Source organism: Ovis aries, chromosome 5 (assembly GCF_016772045.2).
Source record: "Ovis aries strain OAR_USU_Benz2616 breed Rambouillet chromosome 5, ARS-UI_Ramb_v3.0, whole genome shotgun sequence".
Taxonomy (NCBI): Eukaryota; Metazoa; Chordata; class Mammalia; order Artiodactyla; family Bovidae; genus Ovis; species Ovis aries.
Window position 1 is genome coordinate 732,217 of NC_056058.1, and position 19,576 is coordinate 751,792.

The 19,576-nt window shown below is 38.7% G+C and overlaps 1 protein-coding gene across 10 annotated transcripts in view; it reads left to right on the forward strand.

Moving 5' to 3' along the window:
• The window catches only part of MAPK9 (mitogen-activated protein kinase 9), a 69,951-nt gene that overhangs the window by 17,260 nt on the left and 33,115 nt on the right, over nt 1-19,576 (forward strand). For 8 of the 10 annotated variants that reach the window (XM_060415342.1, XM_060415341.1, XM_060415340.1 and 5 more), the window contains 3 exons: nt 10,014-10,143; nt 15,794-15,852; nt 18,766-18,904. In XM_060415342.1, coding sequence (XP_060271325.1) covers nt 10,014-10,143; nt 15,794-15,852; nt 18,766-18,904 — 328 coding nt within the window. Of the gene's footprint in view, nt 1-8,152; nt 8,202-10,013; nt 10,144-15,793; nt 15,853-18,765; nt 18,905-19,576 lie in introns of all 10 variants that reach the window. The other 2 variants (XM_060415343.1, XM_042250843.1) reach the window with 2 other exon arrangements.

The following is a 19,576-nucleotide window of genomic DNA, read 5'->3' on the forward strand; positions in this document are numbered from 1 at the left end:
GGCAGTTAAAATTAATGACTTCATTACAGCATGGTAAATGACCATGAACTTACATGCTACTTTATAAAATACTGTTTCTCGGGAATTAGTTTTGATTTCCAGTTTGCGAATACTACTCATCTTTGTTTTTTTAAAGAAATGTTTAATAATGAAATTACTCATTATGAGTATATATTTTTCATTCAAAAATTCTAGTTTTGAAATGAAAGCTCCTACATATACCATGATAAGCTAAACCTCCTCTCATAAAAGCATTCGTAGAATTATAACATGGAAAGTTCTGAATTTTGAAAACATTTTAAAAACTTAAGAGTCCAGAAAATCATCTGTAGCCAGTTGATTTTCAAAAAGGGTGCCAAGATTATTCAAAGGGAAAAGAGCACTCTCTTCAACAAAGGGTGCTGGGACAACTGGATACCCACATGCAAAAGAATGAAGTTGGACCCCTATTTCACATCATGTGGAAAGTCAGCTCAGAATGCATCAATGGCCTATATATAAGAGTTAAAACCGTAAAACTCTTAGAAGAAAACAAGAGGGGAAAGCTTCATGACCTTGAATTCTTAGAAATGACACCAAAAGCATGAGCAACAAAAGAAAACAATTGGACTTTATAAAAAAATTTTTTTGTGCATCAAAGAACACCAATAAGAGAGTGAAAAAACAACCCACAAATGGGAAAATATTTGACCATAGTCTAATACTTATAAAGATCTTCTACAACTCAGTAACAGACAAGACAATTTTAAAAAAAGAACAGACAAAGGACTTGAATAGACATTTCCCTAAAGATTTTTGGCCAATAAACATGAAAAGATGTTCATTGTTAGTCACTTGGGAAATGCAAATCAAAACCACAGTGAGGTACAACTTCACACCCACTAGATGGCCATAATCAACAAAATGGAAAATAAACAAATTTTGACAAGGATGTAAAGCAATTAGAACCCTCATACATTGCTGGTGAAAATGTAAAATGGTGCAGCAATTTGTGAAAACCAGTTTGGCGGCTCCTCAACAAGTTCAGTTCAGTTCAGTCGCTCAGTCGTGTCTGACTCTTTGCGACCCCATGGACCGCAGCATGCCAGGCCTCCCTGTCCATCACCAACTCCCAGAGTTTACCCAAACTCATGTCCATTGAGTCGGCGATGCCATCCAACCATCTCATCCTCTGTCAGCCCCTTCTCCTCCTGCCTTCAATCTTTCCCAGCATCAGGGTCTTTTCAAAAGAGTCAGCCCTTTGCATCAGGTGGCCACAGTATTGGACTTTCAGCTTCAACATCAGTCCTTCCAATGAAGACTCAGGTGTTAAACATAGAATTATTGTTTGACCTAGTAAATATTTCTAGATATATTCCCAAAAGAATTAAAAAGAGATATTCAAAAAAGACTATATATAAATGTTCATAACAGTACTGTTCACAGTTAGCTGAAAGGTGAAAACAGGCCGACTGTCGACCAGTAAATGAATGGATACACAAACTGTCTTCTATATGTACATGGAATATTATTCATAAAAAGAAATGAAGCACTGATGTATGCTGTGACGTAGATGATCTTCAAAATCATGTTAAGTGAAAGAAGCCGGACATGAAAGGTAGTAGTGTTTGAGTCCAAAGTAGGAACATCCATCGAGAATGCAGTCATGCAGACTGGTGGCTAACTAGGACAAGAGGGAGAGGAATGGGGAGCAACTTCATAATGGGTATGGAGTTACCTTTTGGGGTGATGAAAATTTGGGGGGTTATTTAAAGGTGGTGATTGAACAACACTGAATGTGCTAAATGTTCCTGAACTGCTCACTTTAAAATGGCTTATTTTATGTTTATGTGATTTTTTTGAAAATAAAAAATGTAAACTGAAGGATGCCTTAAATTAAGGATATTTGTCACTTAATGGATACTCTAAATATTATATTTAATATATTAAATATTATAATATTTTCATTTATATTATCCAGTAAAATATGTCATTTTTTGTAACTTATCTAAATTCTTTTAAAATTATTTAAAAGAAAATACTAAGAGTTAAGTGAAAGTACATTTAACTGTTAAGTATTTTCTTTTAAATAATTTTAAAAGAATTTAAATAATATTTTAAATAATTTTTTGACAATTTTATTAACATTTTTAGGAGCAACTGTCACCTCACATACATGTAGATGCTAAAATTTTAACACCGTCCTGAATCTCATGTCTTGCAAATTCCATTTCCATAGCCTGAATTTTTATTTTTATTTTAAGGAAAGATCAAAAAATGAGTTTTGCCCATCTCTCCTAAAGAAAGAAGTCATTATTTTGAACTGATTAAGGTAGCTCTAAAGGAGCTCCTGCATAGCTAACAGTTTATTTTATAATCTTTGATGTAATTATTCACTTAAGTTTGTAATCCAAGCCAGTTATTCATTACCAAATCAAAACCTTTTAGTTGGGTTAACGTTGCTGATTCATGTAAAAGGGGTTAGTTAATTTGATTCAGATTATTGGTACTTTCTTTTAGAAATGTTTGTGCAATTATGAAAATTATTCTTAGACGTGTGGGGTGTTTTCTGTTGGCTTTTAGATGAGGTGCTGTCACGAGAGCTGGGCCTAGATGATTGGAGGCCTGGTTTCCATTATTACTTTACTGCTCCTTTCTGCCAGAGCCTGTGCTGGCTTTCTTTCAGCCGGGAAGGTGGGTGACTGCTCCTTACCTTCCTTCTGGGCTTGAGGCTTCACGGTTCCCCTGAGCTGCAGCACTGACGGTGCTGGCGGTCCTAGTTCCAGACTGACAAGAGAGATACTTCCCCCACCTGTCTTCGGAGGACTTTTTTCTGGCCGTTTCGCACAGCATCTTGAATATTGGCATTCTGCTTTAAAAACTCCTCAAAAGAAAAGTATTCTTTTTGTACAAGGCATAAGGGGAGGGTATTTTACCTTGTTCTACTGTTTAGATGAAGCAAGAAACTATGAATGGTTCCTTTCAAGGAATGACTCCTTTCTTCCTGGTCACTGTTGGAAGGGCCTGAGTATCCCCAGCATGAGGCCCTGACTTTTAGATAGCCTCTTCTCTCCAGTGGTCCCTTCTCTGCAAACCTGACAGGCTCTTTCCCATGCCCATCACTTCTGTCCCCACTGCATCTCCTGGTTGGAGAACTCTCTGCAACCCTGCTGATCTGTCCAGACCAGTCTTTTTAAGACTTAGCTCTGAAGCTCCAGATAGTCTCAGTTCATGCCTGGAATAGAGCCTTCTTTCTGGTTAAACCAAACGCTGGACTAATGCACATGTGCACACACGCATGCTCCAGGACTGTGAGATAATAGATTTGTGTGTTAAGCTAGTCACCCTGTGGTAGTTTGTTATAGCAGCAACGTGAAATGAATATATGTGTGTTTCACATTTTTGAGAAATGTCATAGTAGCAATAATGCATGGTTTATAAAAACTTGTTAATCATCTAAACTAGAGCTTTATAAAGACATAGGGACAGGTAAATTAAAGTGCAGGTACTGATATAAGATTAAATGGAGGAGCTGAGATCCAAGTAAAATATTTTGACTCCTAATTTTGAATTGTAAAAGCAACTGTCTGATTTATTTGCTTCTCTGTTTTTGTTGTTCATTAAAACTGTTAGTAAAATAGTTAAGAAGTAAGTTTTAAAATGTTTATCATTTGCAGTATTTATAAAATTAAGTTATTAGTAGAATTAAATAGTTACAGGCTCTATAGGAAAAATGTATACACATTTCTTTCATGTAAATTCAGTTTTCTTCCTTTCCGTCTAAACTCTCAAGCTGTTAATCAAAGCACTAGGGAGTATTTGTTTTATAAAACAATTCTATGAAGTGTTTAACTTCTTTTTTTTTTTTTTTTTTTTTGGTTTTTAAAAAAAGTTTAATTGAAGTATGGTTGGTTTACAGTGTTGTTAATGTTTGCTAAATGGTTCAGTTGTACGTGTAAATGCATTCCTTTTTTAAAATATTCTTCTCCACTATGGGTTATCATGGAATAGCGAATGTGATTCCCTATGCTGTGGAGTAGGACTTTGTTGTGTATCCATTCTGGGTATGATGGTTTGCATCTGCTAACCCCACGCTCGCACTCCATCCCTCCGCAGCCCCTCTCCCCCTTGGCAGCCACAGGTCTGTTCGCTATGTCTGTGAGTCTGTTTCTGCTTCATAAGTGTGCATTTGAGTCACATTTTAGTTTCCACATATAAATGACCTCACATGGTATTTGACTTTCTCCTTTTGACTTCCTTCGCGCAGTGTGTTAACCTCTGGTTCCATCCTTGCTGCTGCAAATGGCGCCTCATTCTTTCTTTTGGTGGAGCGGGGTTCCATTGCATGTATGCACCGCATCTTCTTTCCCCATTCGTCTGTTGATGGACATTCAGGTGGTGAATACTGCTGCTGTGAACATGGGGGCTGCATATGCTCCATACTGTTTTCCATAGTGACTGCACCAATTTATATTCCCACCAACAGTATAGACGGGTTCTCTTTTCTCCACACCTCCAGCATTTATTATTTATAGACTTTTTAATGATGACCATTCTGACTGGTGTGAGGTGGTACCTCATTGTAATTTTGGTTCACATTTCTCTGTTAATTAATGATGTTGAGCATCTTTTATGAAGTGTTTAACTTTCTTTTTTAAAAAAGTGTATAGTATTAGATCTGAGAGTGCTTAGAAGTGACAGTTACAACCTTAACTTGAAATGGTTGGTGTAGCTTATTTTTTTTTGCTTCCTCTGGTTCTGTATAAGCGTGAATGTTGGCCTGTTCTTACACTGTTTTATTTTCTGTTAGTATATATAAATGAATATAATGCCCACAACAAAATTTTTGTGATAAAGTAGATATATGATATAAGGCATAGGAACGCTGTGATTCAGGAGAATCGAGTTCTCAGTCCAGCTCAAATCCTCATTGCAGTAGTTCTTAGTTACCTTGGGCAAATCATTGTGTCTTTATGGACCTTAATAGATACATCCCTAAAATAAATGTTTTGGAACTTCTTATTTAAATTGGTAGACCAAACACCTAAACAAAGAGACCAGGAGGGCAGTAATCAGTGGATATGAAAGCACATTTAACAAGTTTCTGCAGAGGAAATGAGAATAACTAGATGAGACATTTGCCACAAAGAAGAGAACCTATCTATAGTAGAACTCAAGAGAGGTTTTGGGTCTAGAGATGCCAGATACAGAAAACAAAGATGAAATGGGTGGCTGGAAATAGGGATGTTAATTAAATATGTGTCTGCAAAACAGTTTTGCTAGTTGTCTCCCAGCCTTCTCACCCCATCCCCATGCTCAGCATTTGCCCCTAGATAGTGAGTAAGTAAATGAAAAATTATTGGGCTAGGATCTGGGAAAGGAGAAGCCTAGTCAGAGGAGCCCAGGCTTTGGGGTGGTCTTTACCTTGAGGGCATTTGAAAATTCTGGAATGGGCAGCTAAGAGATTTGAGAGTCCTTTGGAGTGTCTTGTGGGGCCATAGGAGATAGGGATTGGAGTCCAGGGCCCTCTAAAGGGGCTTAGTGAACTTCCTTTGCTTTGAATTGGGTCCAATAAAGGGCTGCATGCTAGAAGTAAGAACAATCCAGAAAATAACAGGCTCTTGCAGGCACTGCCCTTAGCTTTACATCATCTCATTTGCTGAACCCAAGGTAAGGTGAGCCCAAATTGCTAGTGTTTGAAGGTCCAGCAGAAATAAATATAAATTCTACCTGGAGGAAGACAGCATCATACTAGTTATCAAATTATTTCAAATTATTTCTAGATAGCAGACAATTTTGCAAGTTCAAGGTCCAGCACATAGTCAGAAATAACTAGTCACAAAAGGAGATTCGATGACATTCACAAAATCCAACACAACAACAGAGAAAAGAAATAGATCCATAGGAGTTATTGGCCTTATTGGATCCAAACTTCCAAAGAACTATGATATTATGTTGCTAAAAGACAGTATGAAAAATTTTGGGTGGAAAATGAAAACTTTAAAAAACTAAATAGAAATTATAGAACTCTTAAGATATAGTAATTGAATTATGAAGTTAATAGGTGGGTTTAAAAGCATATTATTAATAAGTATAACTGAGGAGAGAATTGTGATCTGAAAGACAGTTAAGGAGAAAAGTATCCAGAATGAAGGCTGGGGAGACAAAATGGTAGAAACATACAGAAGAGAAGATATATTTGTTTTCTATTGCCGCATGACAAATTACCATAACCTGGGCTTCCCTGGTGGCTCAGACGGTAAAGGCGTCTGTCTACAATGCGGGAGACCCGGGTTCAAATCCCCGGGTTGGGAAGATCCCCTGGAGAAGGAAATGGCAATCCACTCCAGCACTCTTGCCAGGAAAAATCCCATGGACAGAGGCGCCTGATAGGCTACAGTCCATGGGGTCACAAAGAGTCGGACACGACTGAGCGACTTGACTTGACTTGACTTGACTTGACTTGGGATGTAAAACAAAGCAACAGCCATGTGTAATTTCATAGTTCTGTGTAGGTCAGAAATCTGGGCGGGCTTCCCTGGGTTCTCTGCGTGGCATTTCACAAGGCTGAAATCAAGATGTCACTGGACCAGGCTCTTATCTGGAGGCTCTGGGGAAGAATCTGCTTTCAGGAGCATTCAGGGTTCTTAGCAGAACCTAGTTCCTTGCAGCTGTAGGTCGGAGGTCTTTATTCCCTTATTGTCTGTCAGCCAGGGACCACTCTGCTCCCATTCCTTCTCAAGACAGACCCCCCACGTCCATCTTGACGGCAACAATGGCATGTCTGGTCCTTCTCTGGATTCAGACCTCTCTGACTTTCCCCTCTTCCCAGCCAGCCAGAACAAACTTTGCTTCTAAAGGGCTCTTGTAACTGGATTAGTGCCCCCCACCCCTTCCCTTGTGATCTCCCTTTTGTTGAAATAATATTTAGGCCCCTTATGGGACACAGGGTGAATATACTGCAAGAAAACCAAATGCCTAGAAATCGGTAGAACAAACCACTTCAGAAAACAATTTGGCATTATCTACTAAAATAAAACATGCAGTCCCTTCATCTACTTGTTAAAAAGACATGCATAGGGTACCCAGAACCTTGTACAAGAATGTTTATGACCATTCTTTGTTTTTTGTAATGCTTTGCAAACTGAAGACAGCCAATATATCTGTAAACATTATGTCATAGAATCACAATGAAGGGGTGTTAGAGCAATGACGAAGAATGAGCTGTAGCTTCATACAACAATGGATGTATCCCACGAACACCATGTTGAGTGAAGGAAGTTTCAAAAACCAGGCAAAAATAAATGATGCAGGGTCTTAAAGATGCATGTTTAGCAGGTAAAAGCAAGGAATTGATTCTCATAAAAGTCAGAAGTAGTTACCATCTTTGGAGGGCAGTGGGAATAGTGATTAGTAGGAGATGTGACTGGGGGACTTTGGGGTTGTTGACAAAGCAGGATTTTCTGTGATAAATCATTGAGATAAGGAACAAAAAAGGAAGCAAAAGAATGAAAACCTGACAGGCACAAGCCTTCTGTGCATAACCAACAGCACTCAACTTTGGCAATCCCAAGAGAAAATTGACTTCAAACTTAGAAGATAAACTATCAATCAGGGATAAAGGAAGAGTAGGATAATTTATCTTCCATGCACTTTTTTTCCTGAAGAAATTCCCTTAGGATATATTCCAACCAGAAAGAGAATACAAGAATGTATAACAAGTAACAGTGGAGGCCAGTGAAAAGAAATCCCAGGCTGATAGCTGCACATCAGGCGTTGAAACTTCAAGAAAAATGTCTTCCCCTCCAAATGGAATAGATTCCAAACAATAGATAATTTGAGAAGGTAGGAAGTACTAGTGTCAGGCTCTGGCGAGATAAATTTGTCTTCTCTTAATAAGAAAAAAAAAAGTTTATTAGAAACCTGTAGTAGAAAAGCTAGAAAAAGTCATGATCTAAGAAGGAAATAAATTTAAAGTAACATGAGGTTTGAGAACTGGTAGAATGTAGGAAGAGAATCCATTTAACATTAATATTGGAAACAGTCTTGTTCTTTTATGAGTGACAGCAAATCATGTGATCTTTAGAAATGAAGTGTAATCCTTACTCTGCAATTAGTGATGTTTACATGTGCATACATACATACACTTCATATCTTGATTTTCAACTTTTAGACACTTCCTACAGAAGAAACACAGAAGACCTAATTATAGAGGCTGAAAGGTGTGTTATCAAACTTGACCATTTAAGACAAATTTGGAGGGAAAGAGAGTAGAGAGCTGGAAGTAAAAGAAGATGAAGTGTAATATTCTCATTTTACATACTGGGCAGCAAGAAATTCCTTTAAAAGTTGATGAAACAAGTTTAGACATGGTTATTTAAAGTTACAATGGTGACCAAGGTAAAAATTAAAAATAACGTGAGAACAAAAAGCTAAGAGACGTCCTTGGGGGTTTCAGATAAGTGACTAAATCCTCAGTTTTCATGATGGGGAGTAAATAGATAATTTCTAAAGTTGATAAATGAGGAAAGAGTGATAAAAGTATATTTTTGGAGTTGAGACTTGACTACGAGAAGTAAAGCCAGGAATGATTGAAGATAGCTCCTCCTGGAGTTGAAACTAGGAGTGGGGAACAAGTGTCTGCTCAGGTAATTCAGAATTGGTTCATTTGTCTCACTGGACAAAACTTCTTTGTCCAAAAAAAGATGTGTCTGTTTTTAAATTCTTAAGACTGAGATATATACGTGCTTCCCAGGTGGCTCACTGGTAAAGAATCTGCCTGCAGTACAGGAGACTTGGGTTCACTCCCTGGGTCAAGAAGATCCCCTAGAGAAGGAAATGACAACCCACTCCAGTTTTCCTGCATGGGAAATCCCATGGACAGAGGAGCCTGGTGGGCTACAGTCCATGGCGTCACAAAGAGTTGGACACGACTCAGCAACTAAAACAGCAATTTTATGTACACACACACGTATAAGTGTACAAATCACACGTATATATTAATGATTTGTTTCACAGATTTAATTTTAACATTTTGTAATTTATATGAATATTATATTTGCCTGTGGGCATGTGATTTTACATTTGTGTATACCTGTACACATAATGTGAACTGAGTTAAAGAAAAAACAGTTTCAAAGTAACTTGACAGCTTTCAATTTTAAAAAGTTAAAATTGAATGAAGTTTGAGTTTCTTGGCAAACAGATTATTAACAGAAGTGAATAAGTGTAAACAGTGTCATAAACTGAATAGAATAAATAGAAACAGTGTTTTAAATGGTGCTTAGGTTCTCAGATGGTCTTTAGCAGCTTTGAACCTCCAGTGAGGAGCCAGAAGGTAACAATAACAGCAACTGATGCTAGTGCTAGCTTGAAACTAGTACAAAAAGTATTCGATTTTTCCTGTCTACTTTTTCTAGGAAAATGAATCATAAATTTCAGCTGGGAGCTTGAGATGCTAGAAACAGATCCCCTAGATTTTATTTCTTATCATAGTATTAATAATATGAAGAGGTATTTCTAGTAGGATTTTATATATATAGCAATTGGCTTATGTTAGGGATTTTGTATCTTGGGGATTTACCATGAGTTGAGATGTTGGCTTCTGCTTTCTTTTTAGATTCTTTCATCTAGGAAAAAACACAATCAGTCAAAACTTAGATTTATAATATTACATTCTTCTCAGGAGCTCAAACCATTTTCTCCACTGTGATATTCCAAAATATACTTCCGTTTTATTTTGTGATACCAGTGAGTTTTTTCAACTTACTGACATATTTAAACTGAAGATTTTGTTTCCTGACCAGACTTACATGCTGTATATTAAATTACCTGGTGCCACTGAAAGGAATCAGTTCATCCTCACTGTTAGCCAGCCCACTTTGCTCTTCATGTGCAGAAGTACCTGAGTGAAAGCAAGCAGATGTTTCCTTGTTTGTTATTCAGTTAGAAAGATAATATATTGAATGTACACTGCACTGCTGTATTTTCCAGAATTATCCTAATGGCTTGCTTATTATATTTCTTAATTATAGTGCTGCTTTTGATACAGTTCTTGGGATAAATGTTGCAGTCAAGAAACTAAGCCGTCCTTTTCAGAATCAGACTCATGCAAAGAGAGCATATCGTGAACTTGTCCTCTTAAAATGTGTCAATCATAAAAATGTAAGTAATGTCTGTGTTTCCACTGTATACTTTAATGTTGTCAATGATATGTGATAATCTTCTGGGTCTTTGAAAATACAATGAGTTTAGACCTAGGGTAAGCTAGTGGTAAAAGTACTATTTAAATGTTTATATTTTATTGATAAAACTGTTAATCAGCATTGGGGATATTGAGTCAACAAGAGGCATTGTGGTCCATAGGAATTTAGGCCACTCATTAGGACTGGGAATGTTCTTGTTACCATTTGGTTTTCACTATTTCAGTGTGATAAAATGGCAAGAGTATTGACTTGACAAATTGAGAAATAGTTAAATACTTTTTAGGAAAACACTGTTCTATAAGTAGCTTTTACATACTCATATTTATGGAAATAATTGTTATTAGATGATGCTTTATTCAAGGTAGTTCTACTTGGCACAGAAATCAAAGCCTTGTACATTGTAAGGAAAAACAGTATATCTCTAGAAAATGAGGTACTCAGTCACGTTTCATGTTCTTTTGCTGATCCCTGAATATTATGTGGAACATGATTTTGATAGCCTTGTCATGTTATAAGATTATAAGATGGTAAGCCTAGAAGGGGCTTTGGAGACCCCCTCCCGTCTGACTTCTCTTTGTTGCAAAGTTGAGGGGATAAGTATCTAAGATCCCACTCAGCTCCATATGGCTCCTTTTTTTGGTGACATTTCTGCTGGATTTTTCTGGTGTGTGGACAAAAAACAAAGATAATTTCAATCTTTTGAGTCTGTGATTTGAATTTGTTTTTAATTTCTCCAATGCATGTTTTATTTGTTATTCAGTTGCTACGTCATGTCCAACTCTTTGCAACCTCATGGACTGCAGCACTCCAGGCTCCCCTGTCCTCCACTATCTCCCAAAGTTTGCTCAGATTCATGTCCATTGAGTCAGTGGTCCTGTCTGTCCATCTTTCCTCTGCTTCTCCTTTTGCCTTCAGTCTTCCCCGGCATCAGGATCTTTTCCAGTAAGTCAGCTCTTTGTATCAGGTGGCCACAGGATTGGAGTTACAGCATCAGTCCTCCCAAGAAATATTCAGAGTTGATCTCCATTAGGATTGACTGTCTCATCCCCTTGCAATCCAAGGGGCTCTCAAGAGTCTTTTCCAGCACAACAATTTGAAAGCATCAGTTCTTTGGTGAACTTCTTTGATGCTTTCTTTATAGTCGAACTCTCACATCTGTACATAACTACTGGAAAAACCATAGCTTTGACTTTATGGACCTTTGCTAGCAAAGTGATGTCTCTGCTTTTTAATATGCAGGTTTTTGTGTCTAGGTTTGTCACAGCTTTCCTTCCAGGTAGCAAGCATCTTTTAATTTCATGGCTGCAGTCACCATCTGTGGTGATTTTGGAGCCCAAGAAAAGAAAATCTGTCACTGATTCCATTTTTTCCCTATCTATTTGCCATGAAGTGATGGGACCAGATACCATGATCTTAGTTTTTTTTTAATGTTGAGTTGCAAGCCAGCTTTTTCACTGTCCTCTTGCACCCTCATCAAGAGGTTCTTTAGTTCCTCTTTACTTTCTGCTATTAGAGTGATATCATGTGCATATCTGAAGTTCTTGATATTTCTCCCAGCAATCTTTATTCCAGCTTGTGATGCACCCAGCTCATCATTTCTCATGATGTTCTCTGCATATAAGCTAAATAAGCAGGCTGACAATATACAGCCTTCTTATACTCCTTTCTCAATTTGGACCCAGTCTGTTGTTCCATGTCCAGTTCTGTTGCTTCTTGACCTGCATACAGGTTTCTCAGGAGACAGGCAAGGTGGTCTGGTATTCCCATCTCTAAGAATTTTCCACATTTTGTTGTGATCCACACAGTCAAAGGCTTTCACATAGTCAATGAAGGAGTAGATGTTTTTTTCTGGAACTCCTTTGCTTTCTCCATGATCCATCAGTCATGGCGATTTGATCTCTGGTTCCTCTTTGAAACCCAGCTTGTACATCTGGAAGTTCTCAGTTCACGTACTGCTGAAGCCTAGCTTGAAGGATTTTGAGCATAACCTTGCTAGCATGTGAAATGAGCATAATTGTACAGTAGTTTGAACATTCTTTGGCATTGTCCTTCTTTGGGATTGGAATGACAGCTGACCTTTTAGAGTCGTGTGGTCATTGCTGAGTTTTCCAAATTTGCTGCCATAATGAGTGCAGCACTTTAGCAGCAGCATCTTTTAGGATTTGAAATAACTCAGCTGGAATTCTGTCACTTCCACTGTCTCTGGTTGTAGTAATGCTTCCTAAGGCCCATTTGCCTTCATACTCCAGGTGTCCGGTGTCCGCTTCTGTGTATTCTTGCCATCTCTTCTGTGTCTGTTAGATCCTCACCATGTCTGTCCTTTATCATGCCCATCCTTGCATGAAATGTTCCCTCTGTATCTCCAGTTTTCTTGAAGAAACCTCTAGTCTTTCCTATTCTATTGTTTTCCTCTATTTCTTTGCATTATTCACTTAAGAAGACCTTCTTATCTCTCCTTACTATTCTCTGGAACTCTGTATTCATTTGGGTACATCATAAAAACAAAAGTAAAAAAAATTTTTCTTAAAAAAAATATGGTGAAATGTTGCTAGATCTCATATACATTAATGAACATAGATATAAACCATTTTTAAATAGCTACCTAGTACAAATGCACAGTAATTCATTTAACCAATTACTTATTATCAATTAAAATAAATTTATGTTAAAAAATTTTTTTAAACATAAAAAAACACAAATATTTAGATTGTTTCTAGTTTTTTACTACTATAAGCAGTGCTGCAGTGAATATCCTTATACAGGTGAATTCTTTGGCCAACATTCTGGGTCAAAAAGTATGCATATTTCTGGTTTTAATATATACTGACAAATTGACCTCAAGGAAGACTATCAGTTTCACACTTTCATTGAGTATATGAGTATGGCTTTTATTTCAGAATACTCCAGAACTACATATTGTTGATTTTTTTGTTTCACTTTACCAAACTGATAGATGACAAATGATACCTTATTTTTATTTGTGAGGTTGATTTTCTTTCCATATCTCTGCTGCTGCTGCTGCGGCTAAGTCGCTTCAGTCGTGTCCGACTCTGTGCGACCCCATAGATGGCAGCCCGCCAGGCTCCCCGTCCGAGGGATTCTTCAGGCAGGAACACTGGAGTGGGTTGCCATTTCCTTCTCCAGTGCATGAAAGTGAAAAGTGAAAGTGAAGTCGCTCAGTCGTGTCCTACTGTTAGAGACCCCATGGACTGTGGCCCACCAGACTCCTCTGTCCATGGAATTTCCCATGCAAGGGTGCTGGAGTGGGGTGCCATTGCCTTCTCCGTATCTCTACCAACCTTTTATTTTTATTTCTTGAGAGTTTGTTTTCCATGGCCTTTGTCCATTTTTCTCTAGGACTGTTGGTTTCTTTCAATGCAGCAGACGGAAGAGATGCAAGGGGAAAAAAAAAACTGGATTCACACTTCAGTCTTTACACCAAGATAAACTTAAAATGGAACAAAAAATTAAATCTAAATTAAATTTTAAGGCATGAAACCATGAAACATTAAAATATTTATAAACATATCCCTTGCCAATGCAGGAGATGCAAGAGACACAAGTTCAATCCCTGGGTTGGGAAGATCCCCTCAAGTAGGAAATGGCAACCCATTACAGTATTCTTGCCTGGGAAATCCCATAGACAGAGGTGCCTGGTGGGCTACAGTCCAGGGGGTCGCAAAGAATCAGACATGACTGAGTGACCACACGTTGGTTTCTTTCTTATGCGTTTAGAGATCTTTGATATTAAAGCTATCAATCCTCATTTCTTTTCCATTTGACCTAATTTAGGTTGTTTTTCAGAGAAGGCAACGGCAACCCACTCCAGTATTCTTGCTTGGAAAATCCCATGGATAGAGGAGCCTAGTAGGCTGCAGTCCATGGGATTGTGAAGAGTCAGACACAACTGAGCGACTTCACTTTCATTTTTCACTTTCATGCATTGGAGAAGGAAATGGCAACCCACTCCAGTGTTCTTGCCTGGAGAATCCCAGGGACAAGGGAGCCTGGTGGGCTGCCGTCTCTGGGATCGCACAGTCTCCAGGATTGCAGAGTCGGACATGACTGAAGTGACTTAGCAGCAGCAGCAGCAGGCTGTTTTTGCCATACTGATTTTTGTCGTCGTTGAATGTAATCAACTCTTGTAGATTGCTTGTCATTCTTAGAACAGACTTTTCTACACCAGAGTTGTATGGATGTTTATCTATATTTTAATGTTTCATGGTTTCATGCCTTAGGTTAATGTTTTTGTGCCATTTTAACTTTATCTTGTTGTAAAGGTTAAACTATGAATCCAGTTTTCTTTTTTCCCCATTGGCTATCCAGCCCTTTCAATCTTCAGTCTTTTATACTGAATAATTCAGCTTTCCCTCAGTCATTTGAAATGATTGATGATGTGTTTTTAATGCTCAAGTAGCAGAATTCATTGTTTAACATTGGAGTACCCAGACCAAAGCCTGCGATGGGGTCAGTTTTTGAACCCTCTTTAGGTAAATACATAATACTGTGAGGCATTTCATCTTTATTATACCGAAATTTAAGCTTCAGTTCAATTCAGTTCAGTCGGTCAGTTGTGTCCGACTCTTTGCGACCCCATGAATCCCAGCATGCCAGGCCTCCCTGTCCATCACCAACTCCTGGAGTTCACTCAGACTCACGTCCATTGAGTCAGTGATGCCATCCAGCCATCTCATCCTCTGTCGTCTCCTTCTCCTCCTGCCCTCAATCCCTCCCAGCATCAAAGTCTTTTCCAATGAGTCAGTTCTTTGCATGAGGTGGCCAAAGGACTGGAGTTTCAGCTTTAGCATCATTCCTTCCAAAGAACACCCAGGGCTGATCTCCTTCAGAATGGACTGGTTGGATCTCCTTGCAGTGCAAGGGACTCTCAAGAGTCTGCTCCAACACCACAGTTCAAAAGCATCAATTCTTCGGTGCTCAGCCTTCTTCACAGTCCACCTCTCACATCCATACATGACTATTGGAAAAACCATAGTCTTGGCTAGACGAACCTTAGTTGGCAAAGTAATGTCTCTGCTTTTGAATACGCTATCTAGGTTGGTCATAACTTTCCTTCCAAGGAGTAAGCGTCTTTTAATTTCATGGCTGCAGTCACCATCTGCAGTGATTTTGGAGCCCCCCAAAATAAAGTTAGCCACTGTTTCCACTGTTTCCCCATCTATTTCCCATGAAGTGATGGGACCGGATGCCATTAGCCCTCATATTTAAAAACTTTCTAGAAATTTGCACATTGTATTTAAGTTTTCAGAGTTAACATATTGCTTTATTTAGTGTTTTGCTACTTGTAATTGATACTTTTTATGTTCAAAGCTGAAAGCATTATGTGTCAAAATTCTGTAATAATAAGTTACCAGGGACACATAAAAGTTAATTTGATTAAAAGTGCATCTTATTTCCAAGGTGAGAATCCTAATCATTTAACTTTGAAATGATGTGTAATAGAATGTTTTGGTAAAAGCAGTAACAATAATAAAATTACAAAGCTCTGCTGTGATTTTTTTCCTAGTTTTTAATACATTTTAATGTTAAACTTAATTTTTATAGTCAAGTAGAGTTGTTTGACATGCTGAGGTTTAATTTTCTCTTTTCAGATAATTAGTTTGTTAAATGTGTTTACACCACAAAAAACTCTAGAAGAATTTCAAGATGTGTAAGTATAATTTTTATTCAGTAATACACTATGCATGAAAGACTGAGAATTTAAGAGAACATGACTGCTTTTTTTAACTTAGGAAATGCAGACAATAATACATTTTTAAATGATATCTTAGCCACTGTTCACTATGAGATACAAACAGTAAGGAAAATGAATAATAATATTCAACTGCTTGTGCCTGTGGACTTCTCCGGTGGCTCTAGTGGTAAGGAACTGGCCTACCAATGTAGGAGATGTAAGAGGTCCTGGTTCAGTCCCTGAGTGGGGAAGACGCCCTGGAGAAGGGCATGGCAACCCAGTCCAGTATTCTTGCTTGGAGAATCCCTTGGACAGAGGAGCCTGGCAGGCTATAGTCTACAGGGTTGCAAAGAGTCAGACATACTGAAGCAACTTAGCACGCACGTGCTTATCCCTAGACAGTTATCATTTTTACAACAGATAAAGGATGACTGAAAGTGGATTCCTTGGAGAAGACAGTGCCATTAATACTGCTGATTTGCTTTACTGAAATATCAAATGTTTTTCTCTAGTCCCCTAAAATCCAGGATTGTAGGGTTTAAGTGTTTACGGTTGTTATATGAAATAGGTAAGTGATGAAATATTATATGTTTTCCAAAATCTGAAATAGAATTGTTTACTAACAATGAAATGAAATATTAATCTATTATTGAGATATAATGCCCAACTTTATCTTAAATTTATTGGTTTATTCACTCAACAAATATTTGATTGCTAGAAATTCCCTGGTGGTCCAGTGGTTAGGCTGCCATGCTTTCAGTTGCACAGCCAAAAGGAAAATTTGATTGCCAGCTGTGTGCTAAGCACTCTCTTGAACTTGACATACTTAGTGAGCAAAACAGGCAAAAATTTCTTTCATTATTTAAGAATTGCAGATGATCATATTTCTTCCTAGAGCTTGAAGGAAAACCAGGGAAGATAATCAACATAACAAATAGGGAAATTATGTCATTCGTTAGAATGTGGCAAATGTGGAAGAAATTAGCTGAGTGAGAGGGATCAGAAGTGCGGGGGGTTAGGAGTCAGGCTGCAGTTTTAAGTACAATAGTTAGGGAAGGACCTCATGGGACTGGTGACATCTGGAGAAGCCTTGAAGGAAATGAGGGGGTTCGTCCTACAGATATTTTGAGAAAGGCAGTATCAAGATAGGAGGAGTGGGCTTCCCTGGCGGCTCAGTGCTAAAGAATCTACCTGCCAGAGCAGGAAGCAGGGGTTCGATCCCTGATCCAGGAAGGTCCCCCATGCCATGGAGCAGCTGAGCCCACGTGGCACAACTACTGAGCCAGCTCTCTAACACTTGGGAGCCACAGCTCCTGAGCCCACGTGCTGCAGCTGCTGAGCCCGCAAGTCATGGGAGCCGAGTTCCACAAAAGGAGAGGCCCCTGCAATGAGAAGCCCATGCGCTGCAGCAAGAGAGCACCCGCTGCTCGCTGCAGCTGGGGAAGACCCGTGCATCAGCGAAGACCCAGCACAGCGAAAACCAAAGTAAACACAGTCATACTTTTCGAAGATAGAGGGGACAAGCAGCGTAAAGGAGCAGACATGGGAGTGTGCCTGGTGTGTGCTCTTGAAGAGCAAGAGCCTGTTCGGCTGGATCTAAGGAAGCAGAGGAAAGTAGAAGAGATTGGCTCAAAGAAGTGGCAGGGCCGACACTGCTGGGCCTCTCGGCCGTTGTAAGGACTTCCCTTTACAAGGCAGACTTTCAGTAGAAGACTGAGTTTATCTAACTTACATTTTAAAACAGTAACTTGGTTTCTGGTCTGAGAATCCACTGTATGGGGTAGAACATGGAAGACCAGTCAGGAGGCTATCGCAGCAGTTCGGGTGAGAGATTATTGTGGCTACATTTAGACCAAAGGGGTGATGGTGACGGTAAAGGCACGAGATTGGATGGTTGACACTGTTTTGAAGATAGAACCCCAGTGTTTGCTCTTAGAGAGGCTTTGAGAGAGGCTTTGTGTGGTTTGAGAGAAGGAGTTGCTGAGAACATTTGGAATTTTGGCTCAGGTGCTCACCAGAAGGATGAAAGTTCTCTCAACTGAGATAAGGAAAGCTATAGGAAGAACAGATTTGGGGGTGGTGTGGAATCAGGAGCTCAGTTTTAGACAGGGAGTCTATTGGGCACCCAAACTGATCTGTGAAGCAGTCAGTTAGATAAGTGAGCCTGGAGTTCAGATGGGATGTCTGGGTTGAATGTATTAATTTGAGAGTTGGCAGTCTATAGATGGTATTTAAAGCCTTGAGATCAGAAACCAGAGATGATCATCATAACTGTGAGTACAGTAGAGAAGAGAAGGCCAAGAACAGGTGCTGGCACTCCAGCAGCAAGAAGCCAGTGGTAAGAGAAAGTCACGGCCAGCCAGGATTGTAGGACTAGCCACTGGGTTTAGCAGCACGGAAAGTGTCAGGATCCTTGAGGACAGTTTCAGCAAAGTGGTGGGGGCAAAAACCTAATTAAAGTGAGATTAAGGAAAAATGGGAGAAAAAAATTGAAGATGATGAGTGTAGATACCTCTTTGGGGAGTTTTGCTTGCAGGAAGAGCAAAAATACAGGATCGTAGCTGGTAGGGGAGGGAAGGTCAAAACTTTTCTTAAGATGCAAACAGCAACGGCATGGTTTCTGTATTGGTAAGAATGACCCAATAGCAAAAAATTTTAAATATAGGAGACTTTGCATGTTTGAGATTCTATTTACTATGATATAAAAATTGCTGCTTTTCAAGATAGCTTATAAATCAAGATACCTAATAAAAGCGAGTTATCTTTTTACTTTAGCCAGTACAGTGACTAGGCATGAAGTTATTACTTTTTAATAAAAATTCTGATGTAATACCATGAAGGAATTTGGATGATTTTCATGTGTACATGGCTGATCATTTATTTCCTCAGGTATTTGGTTATGGAATTAATGGATGCTAACTTATGTCAGGTTATTCACATGGAGCTGGACCATGAAAGAATGTCCTACCTTCTTTACCAGATGCTCTGTGGTATTAAACATCTACATTCAGCTGGTATAATTCATAGAGTAAGTAGTGATACTGTATTGGTTTTTTCCTTTTAATCAAAATCATTTCGTTATTGTAATCTTCAGATACAAAAGAACATATTTTTTAAAAATTTGTCAATGTTGAAAATCCAAATAAACTTTGGGATCATGTTACTTTCTCAAAGATTGTTGAGATTAGAAGACATTTGTGGAATGCCTGGTTTGCCTGGGCTCATCTGAGCCACCCTGGGTGCAGATATGAGCCAGCTGCCCAGACTCATATACAGAAAAATGCTTCTTTTTTTTTTTAAGTTTTTATTTGGAAATAATTTAAAACTTAGAGAAAAATTGCAAGAATAGGACAAAGAACTTCCAAATACTATTTGCCCAGATATCCCTGGTGTTAATAGTTGTGTCATACTTGAAATCTTATTTTTAGTGCAAAGAATTTGAATTTGGGATGGGGGAAGGTTAAAGGCCAAGTAGTATATGATACAGTTGCTCTAGAAGTTTTATATGAGTTATCACCCAAGTATTCATTTCTTACATCGTAAAATTCTACCACTCCAGCATCCCAACCATACCGGTAGGAACTCTTGGAAAGGCTCCAGGCAGACCTCTTGACTAGGCCAAGGCTGGAATTTGAATGGTGGTGTTGCCTGTCAGGGAGTACAGATTTTAAAACCAGAGAGATGTTCTCTAAGCTGGTTT